Source organism: Balaenoptera ricei, chromosome 9, assembly GCF_028023285.1.
Source record: "Balaenoptera ricei isolate mBalRic1 chromosome 9, mBalRic1.hap2, whole genome shotgun sequence".
Classification (NCBI taxonomy): domain Eukaryota; kingdom Metazoa; phylum Chordata; class Mammalia; order Artiodactyla; family Balaenopteridae; genus Balaenoptera; species Balaenoptera ricei.
The window spans coordinates 8,009,485-8,025,236 of record NC_082647.1 but is presented as its reverse complement, the minus strand read 5'-3'; the positions used below and the strand labels follow the sequence as shown (position 1 = coordinate 8,025,236).

The following is a 15,752-nucleotide window of genomic DNA, read 5'->3' as shown; positions in this document are numbered from 1 at the left end:
GAGGGGTGGTGTGGATAGTGACCGGTGCTCGCACACAGGCTTGTTGGTGGTGGCAGCAGCAGCCTTAGCGTCTCATGCCTGTCTCTGGGGTCCGCGCTGATAACCGCGGCTCGCGCCCGTCTCTGGGGTCCGCGCTGTTAGCCGCGGCTCGCACCCGCCTCTGGGGTCCGCGCTGATAGCCGCGGCTCGCGCCCGCCTCTGGGGTCCGCGCTGATAGCCGCGGCTCGCGCCCGTCTCTGGGGTCTGCACTGTAACCGCGGCTTGCGCCCGTCTCTGGGGTCCGCGCTGTTAGCCGCGGCTTGCACCTGCCTCTGGGGTCCGCGCTGATCGCCGTGGCTCGCACCTGCCTCTGGGGTCCACGCTGATAGCCGCGGCTCCCACCCGCCTCTGGGGTCCGCGCTGGTAGCTGCGGCTCGCGCCCGTCTCTGGAGCTCGTTTAGGTGGTGCTCTGAATCCCCTCTCCTCGCGCACCCCGAAACAATGGTCTCTTGCCTCTTCGGCAGCTCCAGACCTTTTCCCGGACTCCCTCCCGGCTAGCCGTGGCACACTAGCCCCCTTCAGGCTGTGTTCACGCCGCCAACCCCAGTCCTCTCCCTGGGGTCTGACCTCCGGAGCCCGAGCCTCAGCTCCCAGCCCCCACCCGCCCCGGCTGGTGAGCAGACAAGCCTCTCGGGCTGGTGAGTGCTGGTCGGCACCCATCCTCTGTGCAGGAATCTCTCTGCTTTGCCCTCCGCACCCCTGTGGCTGCGCTCTCCTCCGTGGCTCCGAAGCTTCCCCCCGGCCCACCCCCCGTCTCTGCCAGTGAAGGGGCTTCCTAGTGTGTCAAGCTTTTCCTCCTTCACAGCTCCCTCCCAGAAGTGCAGGTCCCATTCCTATTCTTTTGTCTCTGTTTTTTCTTTTTTCTTTTGCCCTGCCCAGGTACGTGGGGAGTTTCTTGCCTTTTGGGAGGTCTGAGGTCTTCTGCCACCGTTCAGTAGGTGTTCTGTAAGAGTTGTTCCACATGTAGATGTATTTCTGATGTATCTGTGGGGAGGAGGGTGATCTCCGCATCTTACTCCTCCGCCATCTTGAAGGTCCCTCCCATCTTTGCACTTTTAGAAGTGATTAACTAGACGTTCAGGGACATGCAGGACATGCAGGACACCATGGGACACGCTGCGCTCAAGGTCTAAGTGACAGGAAGCCTGTACTGCAGCCTGGACTTGCCACACAACTTCTTTGATTTTTGGACACGGCTGACTGAAGAAATTCTCATTTGAGCACTGGCTTCTAGGAAATCAAATGGAAAGAGTCTAAAATGTACAGAAGCAGAGGAAGAGCCTTGGGAAGGCATTGCTTCTGAGACAGGAAGGAAGGGGGAAGGGTATAACCATTAAAAGAATGAAACGACCATTAAGAAGAACAGGATTCGATAGAAACTGCTTAGAACTCACTAGGCTCCTGATACAAGAATTAACTGCCATAAAGGAAACCTCCAAGATGTAAGGAAAGCCCTGTAGAGTTTGCTAGAAGCATCCAGGGCTGAGGAAGGAGACCCACAGAAGGACCAGCATGGGGGCTCCAGACGTCGTGGGAAAAGCCGTGCCCCGCCACAGAGAGCAGAGAAGTTCTGGTTTGGCGGGGCTGGAACTGGCCTGGGGTTGCTGGGCCAGCACAAGGCCACCCTCTGGAGTGCAGGTGGGGAAGCAGGGACCCAGCTCGTGTGTGGGGGTGGGGCTGGGGAGCTGGGGGCAGGGGGCTTCCGAGCACGCAGGCCACGCAGGGCTGCACAGGGGCTATGGTTTCCAGGGGAGACGGAGAGTCACCAGGCTGTAGGCTCACGGAGGCGTCCTGCTCTGGGCCTGTGGCTTGGGCAGACCTCACACCCTAGGCCGAACCTCCACTACCTCCCCACCCCCAAGCCAGCACTGGAAATTTCCAGAAGCCCCTTCTTCCCTCCAGGGCTGAGAAAGTTTAACATCCTGCTCATTTTAAAGGAGATTAAAGGAATTCGTGTTTATCATAGAGCAGATATTGAAGGGTGAATTGGAGCCAGGAGGCAATGAGTGGATTACTGGCCCAAAGAGAGTCACATACCGGGGACCACGATGGAGATATCACTGGGCGAGAGACGGGAAGAGGATGGGGCTTGTGTTGGGAGGATTCCAGAAAGCAGGATTGGGTGCTCTAGAAAGCGGGGGCAATTCCGGAATCGGGCAGCTTTGCAGCCTTCGTCCGGGAGGCAGGAAGAGCGGAGCAGGACTAGAGCTATTACTTGAGAACCGAGCTGGGAGAAGGTGATGTTCAGTCATGGTTTTGGTGGCACGGCTCTTTTTTTTTAATTTCCTGTATTAGTTTTCTACTGCTGCTGTAACAACTTACCACAAATTTAGGGTAACGCCGATTTATTATCTTATGGTTCTGGAGGCCAGACATCCAAAATTAGTATCGCGGAGCTGATGCTCAGATGCTGGCAGGGCTGGTTCCCCTGGCACCCCAGGCTGTGAGGGGAGAATCTAGTTCCTTGCCTTTTCCAGCCTCTAGAGGGCGCCCGCATCCCGTGGCTCGTCACCCCAGGGAGTCCGGGATCCTTCACGGAGCCACGTCTTGAAGGCCCCCGAGCTGCTCTTGCCTTTCCTGCCGTGCCCTCCACTTCACCTCCTCCTGTTCCGCAACCCCACCTGCCTCCCTCCTCCTCAGCACAAGGCAGGAGGGAGTGTGAGAGAGAAGGAAAAAGTCAGCCAGACTCTTCTTTCCTCGTAGCTCTCCTCCTGCTTTCCTCTTTTATTACAGAATTACCGCAGACACGAGAGTTTGATCTTTGTGAACGTTAAAGCCTTCCTGTGTATCTTCAGCACTTGTCATATTTTCTATGTCAGTTGTTCCAAAAGATTTTCCTAACTGAGCAAGTAATTTGTATTAGAATTATAGATCATTGCCCACTTAGATTCCTGTCCAACATTTTTTCATTAATGACTTCATTAATGAATGAAGACTTGGCATGTTTGTGATGTTTATAGATAAATCAAAACCAGGCAGAATCACTGATGACAGAATCAAGATTCAAAAACTTTTGAGTAGGCTGTTATTATGCTTCAAATTACAAAAGAAATAAATTTAGTATAAATAAATGTAAATTTTAGCTTTTGGTTCAAGTCACCAACTGCCTATATGAAGGAAGGGGAAGAGCTGAAAGTAACCTATGGAGACAAACTAGGAATTTTATTTTACATGAGCTCAGTAAAGATAATATAAAATGTGCCCAAAAGCCAACTCTGTCTGGTCTGGGTCCCTAGAAACAGTTCAGGAAAAGAAGGGTAATTCTGTTGTGTGAATCAGGCCACCTCTGAGCACTGATTTCACCTGTGTCCACTGCTTGAAGAGTTGCAGGAATGAATGTCAGCACATTTTTATTGAGGAGCTGCTATGTGTTCAGCACTGTCCTGGGCCCAAAGATACAAGAAATCTAAAAGTCTAAGCAGAGAAATTTGATATTTTTTAAAAATTGGGTACCGTATATCCATAAAATGGAATACCCATCATTCATTGCAAGGGATGATTTAGTTGTATGTGTATTGACACAGAAAGAGTCTCCTATTACATTGTTAAGCAATGAAAAGTAAATGCAAATGCAAAACAATATGTGTGTTGGGTTCCATCCAATTTTTGTAAAAAATCAAAAGAATAGACATAAAAAAATTAACATTAAATTTTTGTCTGCACATCTATTATTTTCTCTATAATGAACATACATTCTTTGTATCCATTTTTAAGTTATTTAACAAAATAGATTAAATGAGAAGTATTTAGGGGGAGATCATCACTGAAGCCTAGTAGGGTATCTTACTAATTATTGATATATCGGCACTTTCAGGAAGCCTTTTGACAACAGGCAGTAGAAGTGGATGGAGGGACCGCAGCAGTTATGCATGTGTACCACCAGATGGCGCCAAAGCAGCTAGTTAATATTTAGCAGCAGAAAGAGTTGCCTTTGCTCGCGACAAAATACAATAAAGTAGTAAAATGTTTAAGACTCTCTGGCCAGAATAAGTGTTTTGTTAATGATGCACTTGAAATTGTAGAAAGCTTTTCAAAATTATAGTCGAACACGCCGCTGATTGCTTTAATCATGTGTTTTGGACTTTTATCGCAGCGCTACCAGATACTCACCCATGCACAAAAAAACTTACAGTACCCGTTCTGCAGGTCAAAACTCCCAAAATTCCTGAGACGTGATGATTCTTTGACTCTTAACCTTGAGTAACAATAACCTCGAGGTTTCTAGTAAGCAGTCTCAAAATTCCCGTGTAGGCGGTCATTAATAATTAGCCATCATTCCTCAAAGTGACTCATTCTCCTCTTGACAAGTGAGTTTAGCTCCCTCCCCGCGCACTTCCAGCCACCCTCTCCTTCCTGGAAGCAGGTCTCCTTCCTGCAGCTTTGCCCATCTTGGCCCGTCAGGAGCCGAGACCCGGGAGTGGATCTAGTTTCTGGAGTCTGTGCTGCTGCCTTCAGCAAGTAGCTTCCTTGCGCAGTTCCCACGGGAAGGCCCTGCCAGATAGGGATGCAGTGTTTCCTTCTGACCCACACCTTGCCTTATGCTGACCTGAGCAGGTATTAAACTCACTTCAGAAAAACGAAAGGTTACAGAAGAGGCCTTTCACATGTGGGTACACAGAAGCACAGAAAGTTCTAGGAGCTCACAGTTGGGGAAACACAACTAGAATGTTTGGGTTGTAAAAATTCAGCTAAGGCAAGAAAAGCCACTTAGGGACACAAAGGACAAGAGAAGCCCTGTGATTCTGGGACACCACCACTTGCACTTTGACGTGGGAAGTGTAATCAGAAATGTGCATTGCTACAGCAGGCATTACCTGTAAGCTAGTCCCACCTGCTTCATTGTCACCTCCCTCTGCTGCCAACTCAGCTCCACTCTGAAAGGACAGCTCTGCCAGAGCAAAGGTACCTCTGTCCCCTCCAGGCTCTGATGTCCCTGCCCTGTGGCAGGAAGGAGAAGTCACCCTCGTTTTGATAAGCAAGAAAACTATGAACCTCAATCTCAGCATTTGAATTACATATCCATATATATTAATATATTCATATTCATATTTGAACATATATATATTCTGAAGATCAGTATTTGTGTGCAAGTTGATAGACCCAAACAGTGAAGAAAACAGTACAGTAAGACGATCCTAAAGAAAATCCATCGCTATAAATGTAGCATTTTCTATCTCAGAGGTCAATACTAGGGATTGGATCAAGCAGGTTTCACTCTATTAAAATGAGCAAGGATCTTAATCCAGCAGGTAAATTATCCACAGAAAATGTGCGTCAGCTGGACAACAATTCATAAAGGGTCTTCACTTACCAAGCTCGATTTGTTTTCCAATAACCCCAGCAAAGGAAGGGATGGACTTCCCATTTTCTCAGGCTGGTATTTCAGAGTCAGCAATGATGAAATAAGATCCAGAAACTGAGGTTCAAAGAATGATGTCATCCCCCCTGGGAGATCTGAGTCCAGTGCAGGATGGTGACATTCTTCTAAAAGTGTCTCTCTTTTTCTTCCTGCAGCTGGATCATTATCCTTCTGTGAGTTACCATCTGCCAAGTTCATCTGACACTCTGTTCAATTCTCCCAAGTCGCTCTTTCTAGGAAAAGTTATAGGTAAGAATTTGGGGTCAATTGCTCACATAGTTTTCTAAAGCTACTAATTCGCCTTTGAAATACATTGTGATTGGTGGTGGAGGCGTCTAAGTCAATGATAGTGATGAAACCCATGTTACGTGGTGTGTGACAGACTGAAACACATATGAAGCCGAGTATCTGCTCCTGGCTTCTTGATCTGGAATCTGTTCATTTAAGAGCCACCCTGGCCTTCTCTTTACTACATGTCAGTGCTATCTAGATTAAATAGAGTTGTGATTGGCTAAGCATTTTAAAATGATTAATGTAAAGCCAATGAATTTTTTTTCTAAGAGGACGTATATCGTGAAGCCAAAGTGGAAATAGTCAGATGGTGGGTAATGTGCCGGCCAAGGAGGAGGTGAATTTGTGATCAGAATGTTATTAGTCGTTAAAAGCACTCATTTTAAAAGATGGGGGTGGGAGGAGCTAGCAGGTAATGAAGAGAACAGGGGACCCAACCTATAATAATAAATAACAATAATACACACTTATATAGGACTTTCTATGGGCCAAGCTCCATTTTAAGCACTTCAGATACATGAACTCATTTACTCTTCCTAGCAATTCCATGAGATAGTCAATATGATCATCTCCATTTTACAAATGAGAAAACTGAGGCACCAAGAGGTTAAATAACATACCCAAGGCCACCAATTTAAGTGGTGGAATCAAAACTTGGGCTCAGGCAGTCAGATACCGGGGTCTCTGTTCCTGACTACTGTGCTGTAACCTCTGTGATGGCTGACTCAGGAGTGAAAGAGAAAGGCAGAAGAAGGAGATTTGGGTAGCAGAGGTTGACCAGTTGAGGGGTAAGCCCTACATCCCATGTCAGAGAGTGGCCAAGAGCAAAAAGTGTTCCAGGACTTAGAACCAGGAAGACACCAGGCAAGACCGGGAGCAAACAGAGTTGTAGGTAAGGCCCCACGGGAAAGGGCCACATCCTCAGCAAAAAGGCGGGAAGGAGGGGCAATAGCTCAGTCAGTGGGGTGGAAGTGGAAAAGGAAAGAGGGCCCAGACTCACGGGTCACCTGCTGTTTTAGGCATTGTGCTAAAAGTCTTATGTGTGTAAATGTGACAACTTAATGTCACAACAATCCCATTAAGCAAGACCTGTGATTATTATCCTCATTTTACAGAGGAGGGAACTAAAGCTGAGGATGGTCAGTATGCCCAAGTTACTCAGCTAGTATGTGGTAAAGTAGAGCTTTGAAGCTGCGTCTCTCTGATGAGAGTCCATGGTTAAACAGATCAAAAGAACTTGTCATTAAGGGTCAAGGTCCAGAAGGAATGCAGCTGAAAGTCGAGTGATGCCATTATAATTTATTACGTATGCCAGTATGTTAGTGGAAAAGAGGCTTAGGCATCCGTAAGGCATGGACCCTGAGACGTTGGTGAGCGCCCAAATGCCGCCACATGCATTCCACAGTTCAGTGAAGAATAAATGGAAATTTTAAGTGTTCCTTCAGGGTTGTAATGATTCCATCAAAACAAACCCTACACTATGACACTGATATTCCTAAAGACACTGCACTATGATATTCCTAAAGTAACATCCACCATGAACATACTTGAAACAATGGACTTTATTTCTTTAGTGAAACTCACAAAGTCAAGTTTGACAGGAATGTTGGGTGATTGCCAGGTTCCCTCACTCTGAGTAACACTCTCTTGTTCATCAGCATTTCACGTCAGGTGATTAAATTGGCACTTCAGCAAAATTACAATATGCAATGAGGCATGGACCTTCGAGGTCATGAACAAATAACATTGTAAAGGCAAATCCTCTATAATAACTAAGTATTTACTGTGCTGGAAATCTGTGTCAAGCTAAAAGCATAACATGAACTTCAGATGTATGAATGTTACACCCAGAGTTTTCTGTTCACCAAAGGAAAATTTTGCTGTGCAAATAAGCTAACTGTGCATGTGATGAGGTACATAGATAAACGCAAATACCTGTAAGGACATCCGCAGTCCCGACATGGAGGTGGCCTCATGGCCTCTTGCACCTGAGGGTAAGTTAAGGTGATGCTGCAGGTCCCACACGAGACTTCTAGCTGAGACGGACTCTCACCCACACCAGCCCCGGAGCTCTCTGCAGGCGAAGGCAGCGTGTCTTAGCTCCACTGTATCCTAACAAGGAGCAAGTGCTCAGTAAATATTTGTTAAATTAATAAAGAGTAGAAGGGACAAGAAACAAAAAGCATATCGTGCAGAACGAGAGGGTATGGATGACGATGCTAAGACAATAAATAAAATTTAGCACAGAAGTGCGATCTGCCGTTCTCACACACCTTGCAATCTGGTTTTCCTAAAAGCAGGTGTCTGATAACAATGGAGTAGAAAGCATGTAGGCTTTGGAATCAGGCAAAGCTGGTGTCTTAGCTCAGACTAGGTGGCTTAAGCAACAGACATTTATTTCTCACAGTTCTGAAGGCTGGGAAGTTCGAGGTCAAGGTGCCAGCAGATTGGGTGTCTGGTGAGGGCCCACTTCCTAGTTTGCAGATAGCCGTCTTCTCATTGTATCCTCACGTGACATAGAGAGAAGCAAGCTCTCTCCTGTTTCTTCTTAGAGGGGCACTAATCTCATTCGAGAGGGCTCCACCCTCATGATCTAATCCCAGATCCATCCCCTGATGTCATCACATTGGGGGTTAAGATTTCAACATATTAATTTGGGGAGACACAAATTACAGACACCTCAGTCTGTAGCAGCTGGTGGTGTTTGAATCCAGGCTCTGCCCCTTATCAGTGTTGAACCCTTGGGTACATTACTTGAACCTCGCAGGGCCTGGGTTCTCTCAGTTACAAAATGGGAACACAGTGCCTACTTGCAGGCTGTTAGCTTCCTGAAGTTGGAGTGTGTTGTCTTTTTTTCCTTTTAACTAATCTATTTGCAGCAGCCAGATCAGTGCCTAGCGTATAGAAAGTGCTCAAAAAAATATTTGTGGAGTAAATGAACTACCTTTTTAGTATTAAGCTAATAACATCTTAGGAAGTAACCAATGTAATGCCTGGTAATAATTAGGAAAATAATTACTGTTTTTTGACGCTGGCTCTGTGCCAGTCATTATGGCGTGTGTTCTAAGTACAGTGCTGCCTGTAATCCTCACGACACTGCCCTGGACCACGGTTACCCTCATTGTACAGGACACGGAACCAAGGCTCAGAAAGGTTCTTTTCTTTTTTTTTTTTTTTTAAGTTTTTTTTTTTTTTTAATTTATTTATGTATTTTATTTTTGGCTGTGTTGGGTCTTCGTTTCTGTGAGAGCTTTCTCTAGTTGCGGCGAGCGGGGGCCACTCTTCATCGCAGTGCGCGGGCCTCTCACTATCGTGGCCTCTCCTGTTGCGGAGCACAGGCTCCAGACGCGCAGGCTCAGTAGTTGTGGCTCACGGGCCTAGTTGCTCCATGTCATGTGGGACCTTCCCAGACCAGGGCTCGAACCCGTGTCCCCTGCATTAGCAGGCAGATTCTCAACCACTGCGCCACCAGGGAAGCCCCCCCAGAAAGGTTATTTTCTTAAAGCAGGTTTCCCAACAGCAGCACTATTGCAGTTTGGGGTCAGATACATAATCCTTTGTTGTGGTGGTTGACTTGTGCATTGTAGGGTGTTTAGCAGTGCCCCACCCCTGCCCTCTACCAACTGGATACAAGTAGCAACCCAAGTTGTGACAATCACAGCTGTCTCTAGATGTTGCCAACTGTTCTCCCCAAGGGCAGAGTCACCACCAACTGAGAACCACTGGCTTAATGTCCCCCCTAGTCATTGGTAGAGGTGGCATTTGAAACAGATGTGTGACACCAAGAGCTAGGCGTTGCTTCCTGATAACACCTGCGTCTTTCGGAAGGATGAAGAAGCAAGGAAGAGATCTGATACTCTGAAGATAAATTCTGTTAATACAATCAAAGGAGTCACAGTGAGGACCACAAAAGGCACGTGGGTGTCGGGCGAGGCTGATCACCGGCCACCTCCTCCGGCCAGTGTTCCTTAAAAGCTTGGTCATTGAGCAGGAGCAGGACTGATGAGAAGCACTTTAAAATTTCCCTCTGAAATTGGCATACACTTCAGTGAGAAACAACCAATACGCATTCACCAGCTCTGTACCTATCCACCTGGAAAGACGGATTGAACTTCAAAAGGATATCTAGTATAAACCAGTAAGGTTTTGACACCCCCTAGCGATCCATGCCCCCAGGATGTTGGTTAGCTGAGTCGGCTGCTAATCAGAAACTGATCGCATAAAAGAAGGAAAAGGAGGTGGATCTAAATAAATAATAGGACTCCACATGGAGCTCTTTGATGAGCACTGCTTGAAAAAGGACACATAAAAAGAATGAAAGAAGGATACCTAGTCAACGACAAGTGTGACTTCTAAAGGGAACAGAGGAAATATATTCTAGAAATAAAACGGTGATCGCTGTCAACCAACATCAGAATTTTGGAATGAGTTGCCACGTTTCTGAATCCTCCAAGCCAAGAAGGAAGTCAGCAATCCCTAGCAATGAGCAAAGCTTCACAAAGTAGAGATACCACCAGACCTAGTTATGTCCATCATTTACTAGCTGAGTGACGTCATAGACTTTATATGTCTGATTTTCAGCAACAGATTTAATAATCTTTCAAGAGAATCTTTAAGTCAATTGGAAGCCTGAAGCAGGTCTTCTGTATTACTCACGTTTTTCCAACATTTCTATCAACGCCTTGGATAAAGACACGAATAGAATGTTTATTAAGTTTGCAAATGACACAAAGCTGAGAGGGATGGTTTAATGGGATGGATTAAAAGAGGGATGGATGATAAAAAGCACTTCAAAAGCATCTTGACAGGCTAGAAAGATAGGATAAAAATAATAAGATGGAATATAATAAGAGATAAACTTAATTCCTGCACTTAGACCAAAAGAGAAAAAAAGCGCGTAAGTAGAAGATAGAAGACTCCTGGTATCACGGAAAAAGACTCAGGGTGTTGGTTTTATGGACAGTTTGATATGAGCCAACATTATGTGGTGACTGATTTTTTAAATAAATACAGTACTGAACTACCTTAATAAGAGAATTGTGTCCATAGCAAGGAAGTACAGTCAGACCTCAGCTGGGATGTCATGGCCGATCCTAGGCACCTCATTATAAGATGTATATTAATCTTTTAAGAAGACCAGATAGATAAAGGACCCCTAAAGGAAAAATCAAGAGACCTGAGGATATTTATACCAATCAAAAGATATGATTTAAGAGAAGTGAAAGAATCCGTTTTCAGTATTTGACAACTGCTCCATGAAAGAAGGGTTAGGCTTTGTAGAGGTTTACTCAGTGGGACCAAAGTAGCCCAGTGAGAGGAAAATTTCAGTTTCCTATTAGAAAGAACTTCCTAATAGCTAAGCTATTCAAAAATGAGTGGCCACTATTTTGAGGTAGTGGATTTCCAAGATTGAGAGTATTTAACAAAAGCTAAATGGAAATTTGTCCTGTACTTTGAGGAGTTTTCTGGATTGAGTGAGACCAGATTACATATAGCCTAATAACCCTTGAAACCATAAGATTATGATTTTTTTTTTAAAAAGTGAAAATTAAAGCTAGTATATTTTCCATAAAGTTATAAACCATACTCATCAGTTCATTCAGTCCCATGTAATTAATTCCTGTTGATCTGGAGGAAGTAATCAGGTTTTCCATTAGAGTTTTGTCATTTGTTACCCAATTCAGTTGTATTACCTAAAGGCTATCAGAAACTTACATTTTTTTAAAAAAAAGTTCTTTTTATGAGTCTTCTTGAAAATCTTCATTTTGTAAAAACTTCAGCATAAAGTAATGATTGTCTATAGAGAACAGAACTTAAAATAGCATGGTTAAAAATTTGAGTAGAATGCAATTAGCAGGAAACTTGGATATTTCTGTGACATACAACATTTTAGGATAATAACTAGAATTATGACTGATAACTTTATATCAGGACATATGTTTTAAATAAATTTTTTTAAAAGGTGGAAAATGCAATATTAAAGCTGAGAAGGTTCTCCTGTTCCATGTGAGAACTAAAAGGATAATTATATTTAAGGTTCCTTGATGTCATGCACCATTATGGGTGTATTGTAGACATGGATTTAGAAGAATGTCGATATCTGCTGCTCATCATGTCGCTATACATTCTGTGTTGTTAAACAGATAGCCTCTGTTTTCAGGATGGCAGTATTCATTTTAATTTTCTTTTTGGAAAGTAAAATCTGAGCCCTCTTTTTATTTTTTTCAAAATAACTATTTGTGTTATGGCTGTGCAACATAGTAATACAAAATCATAATAAAGTAGACCTGTAGGAAATACCTTACCTTAATTAATTACCTAATTAATTAAAGGTATTAATTAATAACTTTTCTATAAGAAAAAGGTATTAATTCCTCTGTATGAGTTTGAGAAGCCGTACTTGGAAAGAAGCTGAATACTAACTAATGCAGAGTAATCATTGCTTTACTGACCAGAGCTATTTGTCAGTGGCAACGTCTGGGGTGGTAAAATTAAAGGTGAATGCTGATTCATTTGAATTTAATATAGTTTGTAAGTCATACTGGTCCCAGAGCTTTTTTCCAAACTACGACTATCAAAGCAACTGTGATAGACGATAGACCTTTTTGAAGCCACTGTATGATTTCCATTATAACCTAAAATGTGAATCTTATGATCTGTTGTTAAGAAATCCTTATTCTAGGGTTTTCCAAAACTTTCCAGAACTTTGGCAAAGTCTCCTCACACAGCGGGAGATGACATACCACTATGTTCATTCACGGGTGAGGTGGTATAATCTGGTAGACATTACACTGCTCACTGAGTATGTCCAGCCAAAATAGTGATGAGTAGAAAAGACATGTGCAGTTTCTGGGCTAGAACATTTAATTGCTGATGCAAGGCCCTCTGGGGTCCTTCTGTCCCTTTGATAGGGTGACCAACAAACCTCAAGACAGTGGTTGTTCCATCAAACTGGATCCCTCGGTGACCACAGTGTACAGAGAACCCTGTCAACTTACGATGAATCTATAGCATCAGAAAGAAAAAACCCTTTGCTTTCTTAAGCTACCAAGACTATAGGGCTATTTGTTACTGTGGCACAACCTAGCCCATCCTGATTGTTACATAAGGATTGCAGTTAAGAACAGCCTTTGCAATCACACACGTGGGTTTGCATTCTTACTCTGTCACAAACAATATGACTTTGGCAAGTTACTTAACATCTTGTGCATTCTGTTTCCTCGTGTATAAAACAGGAATAGTAAAGGTCCCTGCTTTACAGGATTCAACAAAGTAACACATATTTAACAGGTAGCATGGGGTCTGCCCCGTAGTATGTGTGTAATAAACATTCGTTATTTTTATTAAGTCATAACTGAACAAGTATGTAATCATCATTTGTCACGCGCCAGGCATTGTATATGTCATTGGAACACCAGTGGTGTCCAAGACAGGCACAGTTTCTTAAAGGGGCTTAGGTTCTAACTGGAAGAGAACAGCAAAGGATGAAAAGGCAATTCGAAGTGGAAGGACAGGTGGCAGGATAAATGGAAGGTGGAAATACTGGGTTCTTTGGGAGCAAGAAGGAAGGGCACTTAACCCCGTCTAGGAAATAAGGGAAGGCACACCAGGGAAAGTGACATAGAAACTGAGTTCGGAGTGATAAGTTACAGTTATCCAGGCAAAGGCACGGGGAGGAGCGGAGGGCAGGGAGAGGAGGGATGTTTTAGTTCTCTGTTTTGTTCAGCAACCCACCGAACACTCTGCGGCTTAAACAATACTTTATTATTTCACACAATTCTGTGGCCTGGCTGGATGGCTTTTCTGTTTCACGTGGTCTCAGCTGGGGCATAAGAATGACTGGATGGTCCACAGTGGCCTCAGTCACATGGCGTCCCAGGAGTTTCACTGGGGCTGTCAGCCGGTGGGGGGGACCCCAGTTCTCCCCTCCAAGCCAACCGCCAAACCCCCGCTCCCACCCCACCACCCTGCCCCCGCCCTGGGCTCTACCTCATGGCTGCCTGGGCTCCCTCCCTTCATGGCAGTTGGTCTCTTTGAAGGAGCATTGAAAAAGCAAAGGTGCCAGCTGGAGGTCTCTAAGACCCAGCCTCAGAGCTCACACACAATCTCTTTACTAGCTGCTACTGGCCAGATCTGGGCTCCAGCCCAGATTCCAGGAAAGGGGAAGCAGGCTCTGCCTCTTGAAGGCTCGGCTCAGTGACAAGGTCACACTGCAAAAGGAGCACGTGGGCTGGGCGGTATTATGACCATCTTTGCAAACACAATGTGCTGTGAGGGAAATTTCAGGAACCTCAGCCAGTTTCATTCAGAAGGGTTGAAATTAGGGTAAGAAGCAGCAGGAGATCAAAATGCAGCAGCCGTAATCTGGGTTCAGATCAAAACAGGCTTTATAAGGAGGACCAAATGTCCTGCTTTGCCCAGTTGCCTCGTGCCAGGACAAGTGTGTATCGTTAGCAATGCCCACGTTCACTCTAAAAATGTGGCCCAGTGTGTTGATGAATTGTACAGTCACCTATCATGTTTTGGGTTCTCCCAGGAGGAGCTCTTGAGGTCAGAGGTCTGACCCCTGTTCCAGGAGAGGAGAAGCCCCTTGGTGGAGTAGTGGCAAGGGGGTGAGGACGTGAATACCAGCTTATTTAAGAAAGGACCCCAGGAAATACTAGTAGGGGAGTGGAGAAATGGAACAGGGAAAGGAATGGACCATTATCGGGCCACTCACGTTGCGGGCAAGCAGAGCTCAGGACCATGGGGGACTGTGGGAGACAGCGCAGAGCAGGCGAAGCCAGGGCATCGCCCCTCCTCCTCCCCACCCGGTCTGGCTCAGGGCTGCTGCCAGGAGCAGTAACTCCCCGCACGTCTGGCTTGCCCTGCATTCGTACCCTGCATGCTGCCCAGGCCAGAGGAAAGTGCAGCGCTCAGGGGATCACTGCCCGCCGTCTTTAGAGTCCGAGGTGAATGCAGAGACGTCGCCATATTACTGGATTCCGTCCCAAGTCATGCTAAGGTTTTAATGTTGTCTTGGGGGCCAAAGGGGGTCACGGAAGGACTTTTTTTTTTTTTTTATTAATTTACTTATTTATTTTTGGCTGTGTTGGGTCTTCGTTTCTGTGCGAGGGCTTTCTCCAGTTGTGGCAAGCGGGGGCCACTCTTCATCGCGGTGCGCGGGCCTCTCACTGTCGCGGCCTCTCTTGTTGCGGAGCACAGGCTCCAGACGCGCAGGCTCAGTAGTTGTGGCTCACGGGCCTGGTTGCTCCGCGGCATGTGGGATCCTCCCAGACCAGGGCTCGAACCCATGTCCCCTGCATTGGCAGGCAGATTCTCAACCACTGCGCCACCAGGGAAGCCCAGGACTTTTTTTTTTTTAATCAGGAGAATAACCTGATCAGATCGACATTTTAGAAAGACAGCACCATCTGCAGAGTGGAAAATACATAACAGGAAGTGAGTGAGAGGCTGCAGGGAGACCAAATCGGAGGTTGCTATGGTTATAACAGAGTTGCACATTGTCGTGCATGAAACAACTTGGATGTGCAGAGAAAATGCAGTGTCTTCATTTGTCTGTGGTCCAGTCTGGCTGACAGCTGAGTCTGACTTGCCGTTTCAGCAGTCCCTTCTGTTGTGCTCTGTCCCTCCTGAACGAAGGTGCTCGGTCTCTCAAGTGGCCCTCCCTATCCCCTGCTTCCTTCTGTAAACGTGTGTGCAGGTGTGTGGAACACAGAAGGGGGTGGGCAGCGAGATGTTGTAGCTTAAATGTTCTTTTTAACATCATCACAGGGAGGGACCCGGATCATTGCTGGTCCTTCCTTGAGTTTGCAAGATCTGCCATCTGCTGGCCTCCAGCCCAGTGTCCTGCGTCCACCTGGTCCCTGGGTGCTTGTCTGGCCTTGGATGCTAAGATCTGAGGTTGATGAACTTCGAGTCCCTCCTTGACTGAGGCAGTGCTCCCAGAGAGCATCTGCTATCACTCCCTTTGCTGCTTCTGTCCCTCACTGGAGGGGACAGAGCCCGAGTCTCTGTCATGTCCTCCCGCCTCCCCATGGCCGCCTCCCTGCGGCAGCCCCGT

At 45.8% G+C, this 15,752-nt stretch overlaps 1 protein-coding gene across 2 annotated transcripts in view; it reads left to right on the top strand.

The window, feature by feature from the left end:
• Window positions 1–15,752, top strand: part of CNTNAP2 (contactin associated protein 2) — a 2,085,708-nt gene that overhangs the window by 1,946,305 nt on the left and 123,651 nt on the right. For both annotated transcript variants that reach the window (XM_059933152.1, XM_059933153.1), the window contains one exon: window positions 5,554–5,647. In XM_059933152.1, the coding sequence (XP_059789135.1) occupies window positions 5,554–5,647 (94 nt within the window). The remainder of the gene's footprint in view (window positions 1–5,553; window positions 5,648–15,752) is intronic.